Source organism: Myotis daubentonii, chromosome 13 (genome assembly GCF_963259705.1).
Source record: "Myotis daubentonii chromosome 13, mMyoDau2.1, whole genome shotgun sequence".
Lineage (NCBI taxonomy): Eukaryota > Metazoa > Chordata > Mammalia > Chiroptera > Vespertilionidae > Myotis > Myotis daubentonii.
The window spans coordinates 20,194,789-20,213,696 of record NC_081852.1 but is presented as its reverse complement, the minus strand read 5'-3'; the positions used below and the strand labels follow the sequence as shown (position 1 = coordinate 20,213,696).

Genomic DNA, 18,908 nt, shown 5'->3' with positions numbered 1-18,908 from the left:
GGTATAAAATTATACCATACGCTATTTTGTAGGTGCTTAATTAATTTTATTGAAATAAACCACAGAGATAAATTTTATCTGCTGTTAAATCCAGTTTCTTACTAAGCCAGTTAATTTCATGGGTTTACATAAGACCAGAAAACAATTTTTCTTCTTTTTCTTTTTAGAAATGGCTGCAATCAACAATTCTTAATGGAACCAGTGAAATTAACAAAAGGGAAGGAGAAAGTGAACTCCATCAGGGGTTTGCCGAATTTTTCTGTAAGGGCCTCATAGTAACTGTTTTAGGCTTTCTGGGCCATGCCGTCTCTGCCACAACTCTGCTCTGGCAGCCCGGGCGCAGCCATGAACACACGTGGGCATGCTTATGTTCCAGTAACACTTCCCAGCAGCAGGTGCTGGGCCTGATTCAGTCCGTGGGCTTTCATTTGCCAGCCCCTGACCCTCAGGCCTCACGGGGCATCAGAGTCACTTTATAAATTACCAGCAGAGGCAAACCTCAGAGATATTTCCAGTCTGCTCCCAGATCACGACAATAAACTGAGTCTCACAACAAAGCAAGTCATAATCTTTTTCTTGGTGGAAGGTCTTGCCTTTAATTTGTAGAAAACGCAACACCTGTGAAGGGCAAGAAAGCCAAGCGCAATGAAAGGTATGCCTGTCTGTAGATACCACCCCTGGAGACACTGTTGCTAGTGCTCTTCTGGTGATTCTAATTTGCCATCAGGGCTGAGAACCACTCTCTGGGAATGGCCATTTGTCTCTCATGCCCCTCAGATTTTAGGGGCTTTTCTAAGTTATCATTAGTGTCAGTTTTTACCCAGTGCTCCTCAGATCTTCACACGACACGGAGACCACCTAGTACTTGGGAGTATCAACAGGAATAGTTGATTGAATGAAAAAAATGGAACCTCCGACCCAACTCCACCTGATCTCCACCTCCGTGGCTTTGATCAGGTAAACCTCTGCCCACCGGTTCCAATCTCTTCAGCACCAGCGGGAATAACGTATCATCGGTGGAACTTACCAGGTTGGTTCTGTTTTCTTCTAAGTGAAAAGGAAGCATGTTGGTGATAATGAGATTCATTCATCTCTTTTCAAATTTTCTAAAAAGTACACTTTATTATATGTGAGATGCTTACTGGCAACTGAAACATGGACCAGAGGAAAGTCATTGCCTCCCAAATGGCTGGACTCTCCAAAATTTCACTTGTGAATAGAATTATCAAGTCCAAGAATCCCAGTAGTTAGTCTTTATTTTAGTCTTTAAGTTAAGAACTGAATTTCCAGGCAAAGGTGTCTTGGTTGGAGAGACCAGTGTTAAAGTGACAAGTCGCCTTTAGTTCACTCCACGTCTTTTTTCCAGTTATCCTCAAAGGATGGGGCTCACTTTTCGGCTGTAGACTATTTCCTTTCTCCTGCTTGGTGGTATCCAAATCCTTGGAAGAAAGGATGAGACACATCTGCCACACTACCATCTCCGAGACTGACAGCCGTGGTGTCATCGCAAAACCAAAAAGGAAACACCTCTTTCCTATAACTCCTCTTTCTCCTCTTCTGCGCAGATGCAGGCTGCCCGTTGACTATTCATAAAGGGTCGGCAGCCCAAGGTCCATACAGTATTAAACACGGTATCAGCCAGGGAATCACATGCTACTTGAAAAAGATGTAGAGAAACAGAGAGGTTAATACTGGTACATAGAACTGCCTCCAAGTAGTATGGGTAATTTTAAAGAGTCAACGTAGCTCCAAGATTGACATGATACCCAGAGGAAAGTAGTGACAATAATCTGAATACAAAATTCAAAGGAAAAGCATACATTTAAAAGGAGTTTTTTTCATAACAGCTTCTATCCAATCTAGCAGAGCAGAATACATTTTGGGCACTGGCCGAGCAGCTCAGTTGGTTAGAGCATCGTCCTAATATTCCGCCCCAATAGGCCAGGGTTGTGGATTCGATTCCTGGTCAGGGCACATACAAGAATCAACCAATGAATGCATAAATAAGTGGAACAACAAATTGATGTTTCTCTCTCTCTCTAAAAATCAATCAATAAAATAATAATACATTTTGGGGTGCCCTCTTTTTATGGGTCTCCGGGTCAAAACCATGATTAGCAATCAGCATCTTCCATACCACTATGCTCACTCCATGGCAAATTTACAATTTTTGCAGAATACTTGCTTAAATAACACTACTGTGTTTTCTGTAGCTTTCCCTGTTCGAGTGTGGGATGAATAACCTTTTACTTGTTGAAAATTCAGGTGTGCCTGTTGGATATGTTGGCCAGCCACTGTAAGGCATCAGGGACACGGAGACCAAAGGGATCTCAACTCAGGGATCTCACAGTTTGGACAGAGAGGAGGATAGGATAGACAGGTAAACATAGTTACACTACACCATAATGGAAGTTACCCCGCTGTGGTATGGGAACCCACAGTAAGGGTCTCTATCCCTTTGTGAGTAAGGATTGTTATGGAAGGGTCTCAGAGCCCTTGGAAGTTTGATAGGGACTGCATTAAATCTATAGATTCCTTTGGGTAGTATGGACATTTTTAAAAGTTTATTGAGCCCTAGCTGGTTTGGCTCAGTGAATAGAGTGTCGACCAATGGACTGAAGGGTCTCAGGTTTGATTCAGGTTAAGGGCAAGTACCTCGGTTGCAGGCTCAATTCCTGGCCTGACTAGGAAGCAACCAATCAATGTGTCTCTCTCACATTGATGTTCCTCTCTCTCTGTTTCCCCTCCTCCTTGCATACTCTCTAAAAAAATCAATGGAAAAATATCCTCCAATGATAATTAACAACGACAAAAAAGCTTATTGATTTCAGAGAGAGAGAGAGAGACATTGATCTGTTGCTCCATTCCCATCAATGCATTCATTCATTGCTTCTTGCATATGCCCTGACCAGGGATCAAACAGCAACCTTGGTGTATAGGGATGACACTCTAACCAACTGAACTACCAACCAGGGCCATGGACATTTTTAACAATTCATTAATTCTTCCAGTCCATGAGCATGAACTATCTTTCCATTCATTTGTGTCTTCTTCAATTTTTTTCATCAAAGTCTTATAGTTTTCAGTAGGTAGGTCCTTCACCTCCTTGATTAAATCTATTCCTAGGTATTTTATTATTTTGATGCAATTATAAATGGGATTTTTTTAAAAAAATTATTTCGGATAGTTTGTTATTAGTATATAGAAATGCAACAGATTTTTGTATGTTAATTTTGTGTCCTGCAACATTACTGAATTATTTATTAGTTCTAACAGTTTTTTGGAAAAGTTTTTGGGTTTTCTATATATAATGCCACATGAAATGGTGACAGTTTTAGGTCTTTAATTCCTATTTGGATGGCTTTTATTTCTTCTTCTGACCTAATTTTTCTGGCTAGGACTCCCAGTACTATGTTGGTTACAAGTGGTGAGAATGGGTATCCGTGACTTGTTCATAATTTTAGAGGAAAAGCTTTCAGCTTTTCACCATTGATAAAACTGTCTGAACAACAATAAAACATGAATTATAAGTGTGTTCCAAGCAGAGGGAACTGCAGACACAGAAAGATATGGACCATCAACCCAAGTAGTTGGGAATAGCAGGGGTCAGGAGAGAAATCAGGAATAAGCAAGTTGATGCTGAAGAGGTAGCTAGCAGTGAACATATGTATGTCATATGAAGGAGCTTGGGTTTACTCTTAATGAAAAGGAAGGTGACCAGATTTTTGTGGTATAAAAATATATCTGGTCCCTTTGGGGAGAATAAATTTGATGGGACCCAGAGATTGGTTAATTTGCAGTAACCAGGCAAGTTACCAAAGAGATATTTGGGGGAAAGAATCAATAGGACATTGCTTGAAAGAAGTAACCTGACCTGACCCTAGATTCGCAGCAGGCACTTTCTCACCCTTTGTAGGTACAGATAGGGGGATGCTCCCTTTTGCAGGCCCAAGCAATTACCCATCTTTTCAAGCCCTCACAGATTCACTTTAGGACTACACCCTAGACATGGACCTTTGAACAAGATCCAAGATTTTCCCATCCCTGTGTCATATAGTCAGCTCTATATATGCCTGACTTTCAAACATCACTACCTGAAAATATATAATGCTAATACCTGGATGTGATTTTCTGGCTTCAGAAACTAAGGGATTAAAACTTTTCCTAAAGTGAATTAAGAAAAGGAAATTACAGAATCAATGCTAGAAATTAGATAGCTAAATAGGCTGTTAAAACAAAATAAAACAAACAAACAAAACACCTATCCTCTCCCAGCTGGTGTGGCTCAGTGGTTGAGCCTTGACCTATGTATGAACCAGGAGGTCACGGTTGATTCCAGGTCAGGGTACATGCCTGGGTTGTGGGCTCCATCCCCAATGGGAAGGGGGCATGCAGGAGACAGTGGATCAATATTTCTCTCATCATTGTTTCTATCTCTCTCCCTCTCCCTTCCTCTCTGAAATCAATAAAAATATACTTTTTAGCCGAAACCGGTTTGGCTCAGTGGATAGAGCGTCGGCCTGCAGACTGAAAGGTCCCAGGTTCGATTCCAGTCAAGGGCATGTACCTGGGTTGCGGGCACATCCCCAGTAGGAGATGTGCAGGAGGCAGCTAATCGATGTTTCTCTCTCATCGATGTTTCTGACTCTCTCTCTCTCTCCCTTCCTCTCTGTAAAAAATCAATAAAATATATTTTAAAAATTCATATATATACTTTTTAAAAAATAACTATCCTGAAGCATATGTAGACCTTTACACAAAAAGATTTTTTTTATTATTATTTCCCTGACTGAGAACAAAATAAGGTAATAGCCAAACCAAGTGGTCCCATACAAAATAAATCCTTCTATGGCAAATGATTTAACAGTGGAATGGGTAACTAAAGCCAACTGGGCAACTCTTTCTCCAACCTTAAAGGACACATTTTTATATCTCTGGGAAGGGATTGGTGTGGCGCTGTCCATGGGGAGTGGTGCCAGCAGCTCCTGGGCAGGACAACAGGAACTTCAGCCAACGAGGGCCGGCACCCTCCCCTCGGCCTGTGCATTGCTCAGTGTTCCATAACGTTCGGGGAGCTTTAATGGCCTCTGTGAGTACAGGGGCTCTGGCTGCATGTCTGTGTGAAAACAGGAACAAACTTCCTGCTCAGAGGCAGATGCCCTTAAGATACCTACTTGCCACGTTGGAGACGAAGCCCAGACTTCGCTTAAGGTCAGAGCAGATAGAGTGGAGGCACCATCGGAATTTTGCATCACAGCGATACTTGTTGGCACCACAGGTGTCATAACAGGCATCCAGCTGGTTGCAGCACTTGGTCATTGCTGGGATGCCCAAGTCCATCTGGGGAAAGAGGGAAGAAAATGCCACGTTTAGACCAAGGACCTCAGGCAACCTTGCCCATGTACTTGGCAAGCCAGTTCTTAAATTCCTGCTACACTTTCGGATCAACTGAGAAACACCAGTGACTTGAGAGAATACAGCGGGTTGATAGGATGCCAAATTTCAATCACAATTTACTTGTTAATTCACAGGTCACTATGGTGATGAAAATAGAAATCAGAATACCAGTCCAAAAAGCAGAGTTTCAAAACATCCAAATTCAACTAAAACTTACATGAGATTTTGTCTAAGCAAAGGATCCCAAGGCTCAGAATTAGGAAAACTAAAGTCTTAGTTCATCATTCGGGCACCTGCATTTATCAGAAATCCACCCCACACAGCGCTGTGTTAATGGGGTGTGTGTCTGTACATGTTGGGGAGCAGAGTCAGGTATAGGACACAGAGTTCCTGAAGACAAGGGCACTCTGGTCAAACGGCAATATCTAATGCACACCCGGACATGCATTTATTAAGTGTCCTATAAGCCATTGTAAATGTGGCATAAGCTGAGTAAATTCATAGAATGCCATCTGTAAAGCAATAAAATGGGAATTTTTTAGAGGATTTTGGAAGAAGATGAAGAGAGGGTTAACAGAAATAAGGATAGCCTTAGAACATAGCAAGTAATGAAAGGAAATAATGAGCAAATCATATTGTGAGTGAATTTGTTTGTTTAGTCTTTCAAGAGTCTCTCCAGGGAAATACATACATGTAAAAAGTTTTCCTTAGAGCCCTAGCTGGTTTGGCTCAGTGGATAGAGCATTGGCCTGCGGACTGAAGGGTCCCGGGTCCAATTCCAGTCAAGGGCACATGCCTGTTTTGCAGACTCGATCCCTAGTGGGGGGTATGGGGGGAGTGTACAAGAGGCAGCCGATTAATTATTCTCTCTCATCATTGACGTTTCTATCTCTCTCTCCCTCTTCCTGCCTTTCTGAAATCAATAAAAAATATATTTTTTAAAAAGTTTTCCTTAGAGAGAAGAGTAAGTTGATGGATGACCTTGACTTCCAAAGTAACTAGTTAGATTTGATAAACACTCTTGAGCAAGGAAGGGACATGATACAAAAAGTGATCAAAGAAGAGTAATTGCTTTACTACCTGGCCCTGGCCAAGTAGTTCAGTTGGTTAGAGCATCATCCTGATTCACCAGGGTTGCAGGTTTGATCCCCCGTCAGGGTGTATACAAGAAATAACCAGTGAATGAATACATAAATAAGTGGAACAACAAATTGATGTTTCTCTCTCTCTCTCTCTCTCTCTCTCTTTCTTTTTTTTTTTTTTTTTTAGCATATTAGGCTTTTATTATATAGGATATTTATAAAATTGGTATTAGAACACAGTCTTCTCCTTACTCTTTAAACCTATTGTTTTATTATGAACCTTTTCATTTCAATGTCCATAACAATTCTTTTAAATGTGTCAAATATATGCAAAATAGTTCATTGTTCAGATGAATAAAGCTTACTTTATCTCTCTCTCTTTCTTACATATCAATCAATAAAAAAATAGACGGGAACAGGGTGGGTCTAGATGTAGATAGAGCATCTTAGAATCTTGCAGTTTCTCTGATTATATATACTTGGACTTGGATAGACACTGTGAAAATCTGGTTTCAGGCACGGTTGGGGAATTATAGTTAGATGATAGGTCCTTTCCCCTTAGGTCTCCGTAAGTGTTCTCTCATTTAAACTTTTATTCCAAGGCCACTTAAAGCAGAATATGGAGTTTGGCAGTTTACAATGTCCTTTTAAGCAACATTAAGTAGTTATCTAACTCATTATTAGACTAGGCAAAGGCCTGGACTCTGCAATTCTGGTAAATTCCATCATCTGATACCTGAAGTAAACTACTTTGCTTGTCCCTCACCTCTAAAACTACAAATATATCACAACAGAGGTAGCTAAGAATTAGATGAGTGCAGTGGCTGCCATTCAATTCAGTACAACTCAATTGGAAATTCTTGAACTAGTTTTTGATGATATTTGTATCAGCAAACAAAATGACATTACTTCCAAAATATGGTGCATACCACTTCCATAGCTACTAAATTGATATCAAGTAAAATATATTGGCTGGAAATAGGTGGTTTCTTTATGTAAATGCAGAGTGGGGCAAAAGTAGGCACCCAAAACACAAAGTTTATTCTTGTGTTATTATTTATGAACTGTTGTATTACTTTCCATACAAACAACTGTAAACCTACTTTTGCTCTACCTTTTATTATTTGAAATGGTTGTCTTCTGCATCCATACACATTCTGCTTATTGTGGATGAGGATGGGTGTTCAGCTGTGCAGGTTGTTCAAAGTACAAGAGGGTCAGATCTAAGAGGGTCATATCTTCCCACAAGCATCATATTTATTATGAAATGTCTAGCCAATCACAGTCAAGTTTCCTTTTCTAACAAAATCAGTATCTATGTATATAAAAGGCTAATATACAAAGTGTCCCCTCAGGAGTTTGACCGGGAGTTCGATCGCTCGCTATGATGTGTGCTGACCACCAGCAGGTGGCACAGAATGAAGGGAGGCCCCACCCGGCAGCCAGAAGGCCCTGATTGGCCCTGATCGCTGGCCAGGCCTAGGGACCCTACCAGTGTTCAATTTTGTGCACTGGGCCTCTAGTATTAAAATAAATTTCTGACAAATGGAAGAAAACTGTCTTGAGGAAAGAGGACCTCTTTCCAATTGCATAAAAATGCCCCATGGGTGAGCAGGATCTTATAATAAACATTATGCCACTTAGAAAATTATTACAAAGTAAAATCTTTTGAATCATCAAAAAAGTGAAGTTGAGCCTGGTTAAGATACAAGTTAAAAATCACAGTTCAGATATGAAATCCCTGTACCTACATTTTACATAGGGCCTCTTGTCCAAAGAAGTCTTAAAAGAAATTATAACATGAATGTTTAGCCAGTGACTGGAGGTGTGTATGGAGGTTTTTCTTGGGGGTGGGGGTATGAGGGTGCGTTTGCAGAGTTCTATGATGTTAATACTCCAAACACAGCTGATTTGGCATGAGAAATCCTGACAATACCATAGCAGTCAGCTCTCACTGGTCAGTCCCAGCTGGCTCCACACGTCAAACCTCTCAGATCTATTTCCTATTTAGTTCTGTTTGATCCCTTAAAGCTCAGCCGATGTTTGCCATGGGGATTTCCAAGTTCACTTTACAAGGGCTTATCTGAGGGACAGCTGCCTCTGACAAAAGGAAGTCAAATTCTTCTTTTAAAAATTATCTCCTTTCCTCCGTCTCCAATTTAAACTGCTCAATCACATTGCCCAACTACATTCTCTATGCGGTCACTTCCATCAGCAATAACTCTTGAATGTGTCTCAGTTAAAACCGGTCAGCGGAGAAGACGAGGGTGGTGGTACATACACTTTCTGGTACCTTGAGACCCAGGAAGTAGGAGCTGCAGCCATTGGGCTCCTGCGGCTTGTAGTGAGGTCTGGGCATTGGCGCCTTTCCTACCGGAGAAAGAAGAGGAAGAAGCGGGAAGGAATATTTAGAAATTAAGCATTTGGAAACATTCGTGGAATAAAAAATATCTAAAAGCGCGATCAGTTTTTCCTTTGAAAGTCATTGTTCCTCAGCAGATATTCACATCCAAATTAGGTGGTGGTGATGGTAACAATGACAATGATGTCCTAAAAGAGTACCAACCCTCAGGCCGGTTTGGCATTTCTCTCCTAATCTCAAAGAATTTCTAATGTTTCTTAAGTGCATGACCTTGAAGATAAGGTTCTTGGCAAAACCGAACTGAAACTCAAGATTTCTTACTCCCCTATCCACTGTCCGGCCACACTCCTTGCACAGAAAAAGGAAAACACGACCTGATCACACAGTCAGGAACCAGAATTGTAACAGGTCCGCAAAGTTTTTCCCAGAATGACTAGAATGGAACTTTGCAAAATTCTATAAATATAGGCAAACCATTATTGCCCAAAGGACAAAGAAAACACCCTATTTAGGCATTTCTATCATAGAACTAAGCAGAGATTATCCGAAAAACTTTTAATTTCTTGGTTTCTCCTACATAGCTTTTGAGTTATTTTATGATCTTGCCAATACGTACCAGGATTCTTTGTCAGTTGTCTCAATGGTTGGTCATGCATCATAAAGATAACCTTGACCTGAGGTGACCTCAGGGCAGTCATCTCCAGTGAGAATTTTTATCTATTATCTGGTTAAGAAAATGGGGCGGAGAGCTTAACGTGACTTGCTTAAGTCATGGAGTAAGTGGGGGAAGTAAGGTGTAAATCCAGATTTCTTGTTTTTCTCCAAAGCTCATGTTCTTCCTCCACATTCCTTTGCCCCCTTTTAGGACAAGATATAGCATAGACTGAGGAAATAAGCTAAGAATTAATCCTCAGAGTGAGGTACCTGGCATTTCTATTTTCTTTATTTTAATTTTTATTATGAAATTTCAAAACTGAAGAAAAGTCAAAAAACACCCATGAACTCACTACATAAACATAATAAAGGTTAACATTACCAAACTTTCCATAAATATATTTTCTGCTTAATTAATGTTGCAAGTATAGTTGAAGCCCCTTTGCTCCCCATTTTCCTGTTTTAATTTTTAAATACTAAGTCTATGCTTTAAAGCCCAAAATTGTCTTGATTATTCTTGGCCCTTCGCTCTTCATATGAATTAGTACATTCTATAAGAGATTGTCAGAATTTTGCTTGAACATACATTGAATTTATAGATTAATTTGGAAACAACTGACTTTCGTAGAATATTCTGTCTTCCCAAACATGGGCATAGTATAGCTTCCCATTTACTTAGTCCTCCTTTATATCCTTCAATAGAGTGTTATAATTTTCTCCGTGTATCTATTATCTCTCCGACATGCTGGACTATTCAGATGCTTACACAATATAGGATATCTCATAAAACGCCAGAATTACAGATCATAAGGCTGGTCTAGTACATCTGCACTTTTCTGGATCCCAGGCTGCTTCTAGCTTTCTGCTCTACCAGCCCTAGAATGAAGCCCTGGCTCTCATGGTCCAAGACGGAGCTTCAGCCAACACCTTCCTATTGTGAGCAGCACATGGAGGAAGGAAGGAGAAGGATCACAGCCTCCCTCTTGAACAAACACACTCCAGAATGTTACACACATCACTTCCTCTTCCTCCCTTTGGCCAGATCTTAATCAAATGACAACACCTAGTTGCAAAGGTGGGCAATGGAAATGACATTTTTATTCAATGGAGGCAACCTGTTTTCTTCAGTAGCTGCATCATTTACATTCCCATCTGCAATGCACAAGGGTTCCAATTTCTCCACATCCTCACAGTTTCACTACAATGTACCTAGATGTGAAGTGTCCTTATCCTGCTCTGAACAATCTGAAGATTCGGGTTTCTTTGACCTCTGGAGACTCCACAGCCATTGTCTGAATACAGGAAAGCCTCGCTGTAACAGACTAATTCAGGAGAGGGGGGTGTCCATTAAAGCCGAAAGTCCATTATATATTAATATATAATATAATTTCTCCCACATGCATATGTTAAAAAATTGACAAATTAGTTTACATGTTTTTACTTAGGTAGACATATTTGTGTAATTACAATTAAGTATGTCTGAAAAGTTTAATTTCACAGAAAAGTATGCTATATGTGTTACTGTGATTTTAAATGTATACTGAACAGGTCTAGTAAATGGATGCATTCACCAGTCACCACAAACAAACAAATGTACACGGCTGGGGAGTGGCTGGGCCAAATCGGGACGTCCCTGGCATAAGTTAGAACCACTGCAGAAAGTCCACCACGTGACAATGGAACCAAAAACTCCAAGAGAGGCAATGTGAGCACATGCTAATCATTCCACAAACATTGTTCACAAGCGGTGACTCTTGGATTTAAATATGTAGACTATAGTTGTAGACATGTAATATTCATTTATGTCGGCAAAATTACTACAGAGTTTTTTCCAACATATGGCCTATTTGCTAAAATTTGATTAATAACAAAAAAACACCTGTTAATTTAATTATGAGCAAATTTTGGTTAAAGGCATTTCTAAATTAATTTTCACATATGACATACGGATTTTGCTTGTTAAGTCTGAAGTCCATTAAATCAAGGTCTGCAAAACTGAGGGTTTACTGTATTTTATTTTCCTCTTTCTCTCTGGTTTCTCCTTCTGGGCCTCTTACTACTGAACGGTGAATCTTTTTAATCCTATACTTTACACATCTTAACCTCTCTTTTACATTTTATATATGTTTCTCTCTGTACTGATTTTTTATTAACTTCATCAAGTCTATTTACCATTTTCCTAATTCTCTCTAACCTGCTGTTTAACTCATCCACTGAGTTTTTTTTTCAATGACTGTAAGTTTCGTTTCTTAGAATTCTTCTTTTAAATCTGTGCATTCATTTTCATTAAGTTCTTTTTTTTCTTCAATATATTTTTATTGATTTTAGAGAGAGGAAGGGAGTGAGAGAGATAGAAACATCAATGAGAGCGAAACATCAATTGGCTGCCTACTACACACCCCCTGCTGGGGATCGAGCCACACAACTCGGACATGTGCCCTGACTTGAAATTGAACCATAACCTCCTGGTTCATGGGCCAATGACCAACCACTGAACCACAACGATGGGCTTTGTTGGGTGCTTTTTACATGTCTTCTATTCCTTTTTATTTCTTTAATAATTTCAAATATTCTTGTTTATATTATTTATATCTATTATGTTATTTTTATGTATTTATTTATCCTCACCCAATGATGAGTTTTTTTATTAATTTTAGAGAGAGGAAGAGAGGGGTTAGGGAGAGAAGTAGGGAAATAGAGAAAGAGAGAGAAACATAGATACTTGAGAGAAACATCAATCAGTTGCCTCCCAAAAGTGCCCTGACTGGGGATCAAACCCCCAACCTTTTGGTGCATAGGATGATGCTCCCACCAACTGAGCCACACCAGCCAGGGCCTAAGTCTTTCATTTTTAAATGTCTACTAATTCTCACTCATGGTGGATTCTTTTTTCACATGTTGTGTCTCTTCAAAGGGGCTGTTTTTCTAAAACATTCCTGTGCCCTGCATCGTACACTACAGAGTAGTTCCTCGACTGCTTTTGCCGTAGCTGTAGGAGTCTCAAGATACTTCATGTTAATTTCTGGATTCCTTGCCTGTGCATAGAATATGCTTGGAGTAGCGGATTTTTAGTGTTATTTGTCCTTCAAGCCCTAGCCCTGGGTGAATGGAAAGCATCCTTGCTACTTCCTTGGAATATGGATAGAGGTTTTCTAATCTTTTTAAAACAGACTGGGCAGCCCACCAGGCTCTAAGCTTTATGCAAACTGTCCAGTTCCGACTTCTTGGGAAAAGTGAAAAGTTACTTTTCCTCTCTTTGCCTGAGCATTAACACCGATTCCTCAGTCCCTGGGTCTACATATGTTCCAGACTGAAAACCCAAGGGCCACAGCAGCAGCCAGCTCACCACTTTGCCTTGTGTTTTCTCTGTATTTCTTGAACTTGAGAGGTTGCCTTTATTTCATTCTGGTTTGAGTGTCTACTTTTTAAAAATATTTTATTTTTACAGTGTTTCTTATTTATAATGGAGAGGTGCTGTACATATTGATGGAGTCCGCCAGCCCACCCGTAATTCTTGCATTACTTTTCAAAGGTTTTGAGAAAGATAATTTACCATTGACAACTGTGAGTGTGTGTGTGTGTGTGTGTGTAGCTCTGGGAGTGGGAGAATGCATGAAGTGTGTTAAATAATATTAGTAATCAAATTACACTTATGAAAAATAATCACATTGTGTATTTAATCTTGGAGATGACATCAAATATGCACTTAATCTTGGAGGTGAGATTACAGTAATTTTATTTTTCCTTCGGATTGTTCTTTTACAAATGTCCTATATATATCAGCCTTAAAGAAATCAGGAAAAAATTGAATAAAAAAACAAATGTCTAAATTTGATGGTAAAATTCGCTTTTTAATAGTTTTGTTGATAAAGGGCTTTTGCAGCAGACTCGGTGCGGTTTCCTGGGTCCTTCTGCTTTGTTTGCACCTGAGAACTTAACCTGAGAACAAACCGGAAACTCTGAGCTTCCGGTTTGAAAGATAACGAAACACCAATTATAGTCACTTCCTAACTGGCCTGCTACTGATGAAGGTCATTTTCATTGTGTTTAATATTATGATAGCTGCAGAAATTCTATTTAGGAATGAAGCTTAGAAAAAAATTGATGGTTGGAGTCTAAGCTGAAATAATATACTACATCCTCAAGTTATAGTCTGAGTCATTTTGAGTTGTGTTGAGTCCTTACAGTTTGATGTTTTGAGTCTAGGCATTAATAACATACAAGTTGATTTTATTTTCCTGGTTTTGGCTATTTATAGGAGTGGGAGGCTGACAACCTGATCCTATAGCTTATAGGTTGGCAAACATGGCCCACGTCTAGTCCATGGCCTGCTTTTGTATAGTCTGCCAGCCAAACATGGTTTTATCAAAACAAGGATAATATTTTGTGACATGAAAATGATATTAAATTCAAATGATAATATCCAATAAAATGTTTTATTGGAACATAGCAACACTCACTACCTATTGGCTATGCCTGCTTCCCCAGAAAAAAATAGCAGAACATTCTTATAATCTTGATGGGAGTATGGTTTTCTAAGCAAGACAACAGAAAACATAAAGAAAAAGACAGGCAGACTTGACGTTATGAAAATTAAAAACTTCTGTATAAAGTAAAATGCAAGAAAAGAAGTAAAACACTTAAAAATGAGAGCGATTTCGGGAGAGTTAGCCATGAAGCTCCTGTTCTGCCCACAGCTGTGCACGCTGCCTCCCGGTCCCAGCCTTCTCTCAGTTTTGTCGCTGAGAAGAGCAGTAAACCGTCTGGGGCTTTCTTACCCAGGTCAAGGGCTCAGCCTTCCGGGAGGGTGTGTCTGTTCTCCCCGCCCCGCCGGATCCTGCCCAAGCAGCCCTGTGCCTCCCCCAGGTCTCCCTGGGAGGCAGACTGCATTTGAAATGATGTCTGCTTACTTCCAGAAGCGCTCAGATGCGGCACATCAGGGAACGAAGCAGAACTGTGACAGTTTTATTGAAGCAATAAATTCTGTTTCAGTTGCTAAAGCAGAGTAAGTTATTGCATGAGGTGAACTGACCAAGTTGACCTAGTTTGCCTGGGACTGCCGCTGGGTTAGTCCCACACCCCAGGGACCCCAGACTCTCCCCTCAGTCCCCAGCAAACCGGGACAACTGGTCACCCCAGCATGAGAACAACTTTGCCTCTAAACCAGTAGCTCTAAATGAAAGAAAAGAAGACTGACATTTAGAGAACTTTTTTCCTTAGAACTAAACCCAAGAAGAAATCCATCATGAAGTCCTTTTACCCAAGTGTGACAGTGTGGACAGTGTCTTCCACGATGATCCATAAGACACCGAGACCTTCATATAGACTCAGAGACCTAATCTGGCGATGGTGTCTTCCTGACGCTGAGGCTGTTGTCCGGCCGCTGGGATTTCTGAGTTTAATGTTGAAAGAGAACTGGAAGCATCTGAACGCACCAGACCATCTTTCTCATAACGTTTATAAAATGTGTTTGGTGCATGTCGTGCGCCATACATGGCACTAATTCTCTGTATATATTCCCTTTCATTCTTCAACAGCCTTACAAGGTAGGTAAGGTAGGTGTTATTAACTTACTTATAAACATGAGAAAACAAAGGTTGAGCATTAGGTAACTTGTGCAAGGTCACCAGCAATGAGATTACCCAATTCCAACCCCACCCACCACCACCACCACCACCAACCCTGCCCAGTTCAAACCCATGATTTTTCCATTACTGGTATTTCGCTAAGGCTAGTTCAAGGACCACCTGTGCAGGCCCAGGGTCCACCAGAGACCTACGAGTCAGAATCTCTGGGGTGGGAGGGGATCTTGTCCACCCAGTGCAGGTCGCTCTGCATGCTGTTGATACCATGTTCTGCATCTCCTTGTACTATTTATAGCCCGATCCTTTGGCCAGACTTTGGGTGCTGACATGAAAATAAATGTTGTAGATATAAGAAGTGTGAAGAGCAATGTTGACACATGATTGTAGGTTACCAGGGTACAAACACACCCTTACCTGTCTGAACAGCCTACAGTCTGAAGTTCTCCGAGAATGACCTCCCAACCTTGTGCTCCAAACCTTGGCGGCGCTTGGTAATCACCTGGGAAATGTTAAAAAATGCGTACGTCTGGGTCTAATGATTACTAATCCATGGAGAGTCTGATTTCACTGGGTTGGGTGGCAGGAGTGTATAAAGCCCCCCAGGTGATTCTAAGTGCCCGGCTGAGGTAGGGAACCTTGTTTTAAGTACAGGCACACCTGGTTTCATTGCACGTGGCTTTATTGTGCTTCACACACGTGCTTTTTACAAATTGAACGCAGACCTGCCACCAGCAAAAAGATTATAGCTGGTTTTATTGCAAAACTTGCTTTATTGCTGTGGTGTGGAAAGGAACCTGCAATTTCTCCGAGGTATGCCTGATTGTGGTAAGTACTTATAAAACAGAAAAAAATTTTCTTGTAGATTAATTCTTACTAAATTGTTGTTTCTGGCCAAAGCTTGCAGCCTTTAAGGCAGTTTTTTCTCTGGAAGCGTGGACCCTGGACCAGCAGCAGTGGGATCACCTGGGAACCCTTAGAAATGCAAATTTCCCGGCTGCCAAAGCAATAAATCAGAAGCAGGTGGGGTGGGGGCCCAGCCGTCGGGAGTTTGAGAACCACCGCTTTAAAGAGGGAGGGAACCACGCTGCCAGGAGGTGCATCCGAAAGCAAACTGGAAGCGCACACCCAGTCAGCTATGAGGTGCTATCTGTTCGGAAGAGCGTGATTCACAATCAGCTCTGGAAGATATTCCTAGGGTTGGGCCCCGCATCCAGGTGCTCCTCTCCGCTGGGTTCCAAAGGTAACAAGGCTTAACCCCCTGTTCCCCGCGTTTCCAGGCCCCTCTGTTTGCAGACTGAGTGGAGTTGTTTGCCTTCCTGCCCTCGCTGTTGACTGTTCCCATCCCCCACTGAGAACTGCCGACACTGACTTGCCCAGGTACAGGCTTGCAACCAAACGTTGCTGAAATATTTTGACACTGTGTTGCTGGAGAAGGAAGAGAGGGTTTGACCCTTGTTTTCCCAAGAGACTCCTGTTCTCATCCACCTGCTGAGCCGCGGACCTCCATCTCGTGTTGTCTCTAGGAAGGGAAAGCGACCTGTGTTGGTATCTGCAGGGAGTGAGCCTCTTTCCGGCCCCCTTGGTGCCCACTAGGTGAGAAGAGGCCAGGGACGGGGCCAGGGCCAGGGACAAGGCCAGGGCCAGGGCGCCTCTGCTGCTGTCCTCCCGCCTCGCACAAAGCCAAGGCCAGGGGTTCAGGTGGTCCTGGCCTAGACCAGGCTTTTCACCCCAAGGCAACGTCACAGAAAAAACGCAGCTTCCTTTTTCACCATATCTGTATGTGCCTACAATTCTGTGTCGCAGAATTTCTGGTTCTGGCGCAACCGTTTCCCATTGCCTCCTAGTCGGCCGAGTCTAGTAAGGAAGCAGCCCCCCCCCACCACCCCACCCCCCCCCCCCCCCCGCTCAAAGGTAAAAAGAGAGAGAGGGAGCCTGGGGGAGTCTCTCTCAAAGCTGAGCTCTATCTGTGGACGGTTTGGAGAAAACATGTCTCAGGTGCTTTCCTGTGGCTGCACTGGCTCTCCATTCTCATCCCTAACCCCACGATGAAACCCCAGGACGGATGCTGTATGAGGCTGTGCATATTTTTGAAAACGTTTGAGTTTGAATTACCCCTGCCCTTCAGCTGCCAGGTCCAGGGCCCGCATTCTGCCCCCATGGCCTGGGCTTCCAGGGCCTGAGGAAGAGCTGGCCCCAGGGTCTCTGTGGACCTGAGGCTCCTCCCCGTTCCCAGCCCTCACCTGGCACCAGGCCCCACCCCAGGTGGGCAGCGGCAGCTGGTGGTGGGCTTTCCCAGCGCTGCCCCGGGAGTCAGCAAGGTGAGCCCAGCAGAGACGACAAAGCTGGGAGGAAGGTGTGAGCTGCACCCGGGAACCCATTCCAGGCTTAGCACAGAGTGCCTCAGGGAGCTGTTTCCACAGCCCTCTTCCCCCGCAAAATTTCCTCTGAAAGTTCAGCTTCATTTTCACCCTAGCAATCCTCAAACAGCTCTCGTGTCCTTCCTCCCGCCCGTGCGGCCTCTCCCTGAAGTACCACCTCACAGCAAACCATTAAAATGGCCCCAGCGAACAGGTCTCGGAGCTTCTGGGAGCGGGGGTGCCAGATCCAATATAAGCAGTCCAGGGGTATTTGATTTTCAGATAAACAACCAATAGTTCGTCAGTATAAGTGGCCCCACGTATTTCAAATGTACCGACACACTATTTGTTGTTTATTTGAGATTCAGATGTCACTGGGTGTCTTATATTTTCACTTGCCGAGTCTGGCAATCCTACCCAAGAGGAGGATGACAGCAAAAACGATCGTGACCGGCTGTGGCCCTGCGCAGCTGCTCACAAGTCCACCCGCAAGAGTCTCCAGGGGGAGAAACAGGGCACTCACCGTATCGGCACCGGTACTGACATACCCCGTTCTTCCCTCCCAGCAGCTCCAGAAAGGAATCGAAGTAGCTGTTGACAGACTCAAAGCTGCCCCGGATGTGCCGGAGGCCCCAGTTGGAATAGGACTCCTCGGCGTCAGGGCTGGTGTCGCTCTGTGCCAGGCCACCTCCCAGGCTCAGCCACAGAATCAGGGAGCTGGTGGCCAGCTTCATCCTGCAGCCAGGTGGGCGCCCAGGTCTCTCCTCGAACCCCAGCCACAGTCCCAGGAAGCCCAGGTACGCAGCCCCTAGGCCTGCTGTCCGGCAGGACTGGGAAAGGGATTATCGGGAACACTCAATCTCTGCTCGCCAGAGGTGGACTTTAAACACAGCTGTGGAGGTTGGGATGAGATCAGAGCAATTAGAAAGGGCAAAGGTTAGGCAGTGGGAGGGATGGCCAGCGAGAGAGAGCACTGCCAAGTGGATTCACAGCCCTGGAGGTGGGAGATGTTGGCCAGCTTCTGGGAGGCCTGAGCAGTGGAGCAATTGGAATCCTACCCCCAACCGGCTCGTTAACCTATTGATCAGTTACGAGCTTGGCCCTTCAGTCGGGCTCTTGACATAAGAGCTTGTCCTAAAGTCCTAGCCTCACCCCTATGCCAGTCACGTACACATGGTCTCTGGGGAGACTCGGGAGTTTGTCTAAAGGATTCAGAGAAACCCCCAAGGCAGTGGGTTAACAGTGTCACCTGTCCCAGTGTCCGGATGTGTGTGGTCAGAGACGGTGTGCAGAGGGGCATTCGGGCCTGGGACCCCGGCTTCTGCTTGCTCCCTGCTTGGCGCTCAGACTCTGTGCTCTAACCTGGCAGAGCTCCTGGTAGGCAGCCTAGTGCGGGGCGTTTGTGCCCTGTCTTTACAGCAGTGGTTTTGCTTACACTCAGCATGTGTGATATCTGGGATTGCCCAGGGAT

At 43.0% G+C, this 18,908-nt stretch overlaps 1 protein-coding gene across 3 annotated transcripts; it reads right to left on the bottom strand.

Annotated features, from left to right (window-relative positions):
* Positions 1–24: 24 nt before the first annotated feature.
* On the bottom strand, positions 25–18,322 carry PLA2G12B (phospholipase A2 group XIIB). Of its 3 annotated transcripts, none has more exons than XM_059662418.1 (4): positions 17,961–18,322; positions 8,773–8,849; positions 5,175–5,340; positions 25–1,656 (listed from the first exon to the last, which is right to left on the bottom strand). In XM_059662418.1, exons 1-4 carry the CDS (start codon positions 18,169–18,171, stop codon positions 1,535–1,537), a joined length of 576 nt encoding a protein of 191 aa, XP_059518401.1. In that variant the 5' UTR covers positions 18,172–18,322; the 3' UTR covers positions 25–1,534. The 3 variants fall into 3 exon arrangements, with proteins under 3 accessions (XP_059518401.1, XP_059518399.1, XP_059518400.1); XM_059662416.1 differs by having other exon boundaries at positions 8,761–8,849; positions 17,961–18,318; XM_059662417.1 differs by having other exon boundaries at positions 25–1,653; positions 8,761–8,849; positions 17,961–18,316.
* Between the last annotated feature and the right edge of the window lie 586 nt (positions 18,323–18,908).

Excerpts from the sequence above, each read along its gene's own strand:
- PLA2G12B (XM_059662416.1), bottom strand. The coding sequence starts at position 18,171 with ATGAAGCTGGCCACCAGCTCCCTGATTCTGTGGCTGAGCCTGGGAGGT. Across the intron at positions 8,850-17,960 it reads TCAGTACCGGTGCCGATACG|GAAAGGCGCCAATGCCCAGA; the intron begins GTGAGTGCCCTG and ends TTTCTCCGGTAG. Across the intron at positions 1,657-5,174 it reads CTTCGTCTCCAACGTGGCAA|TAGCATGTGATTCCCTGGCT; the intron begins GTAGGTATCTTA and ends ATCTTTTTCAAG.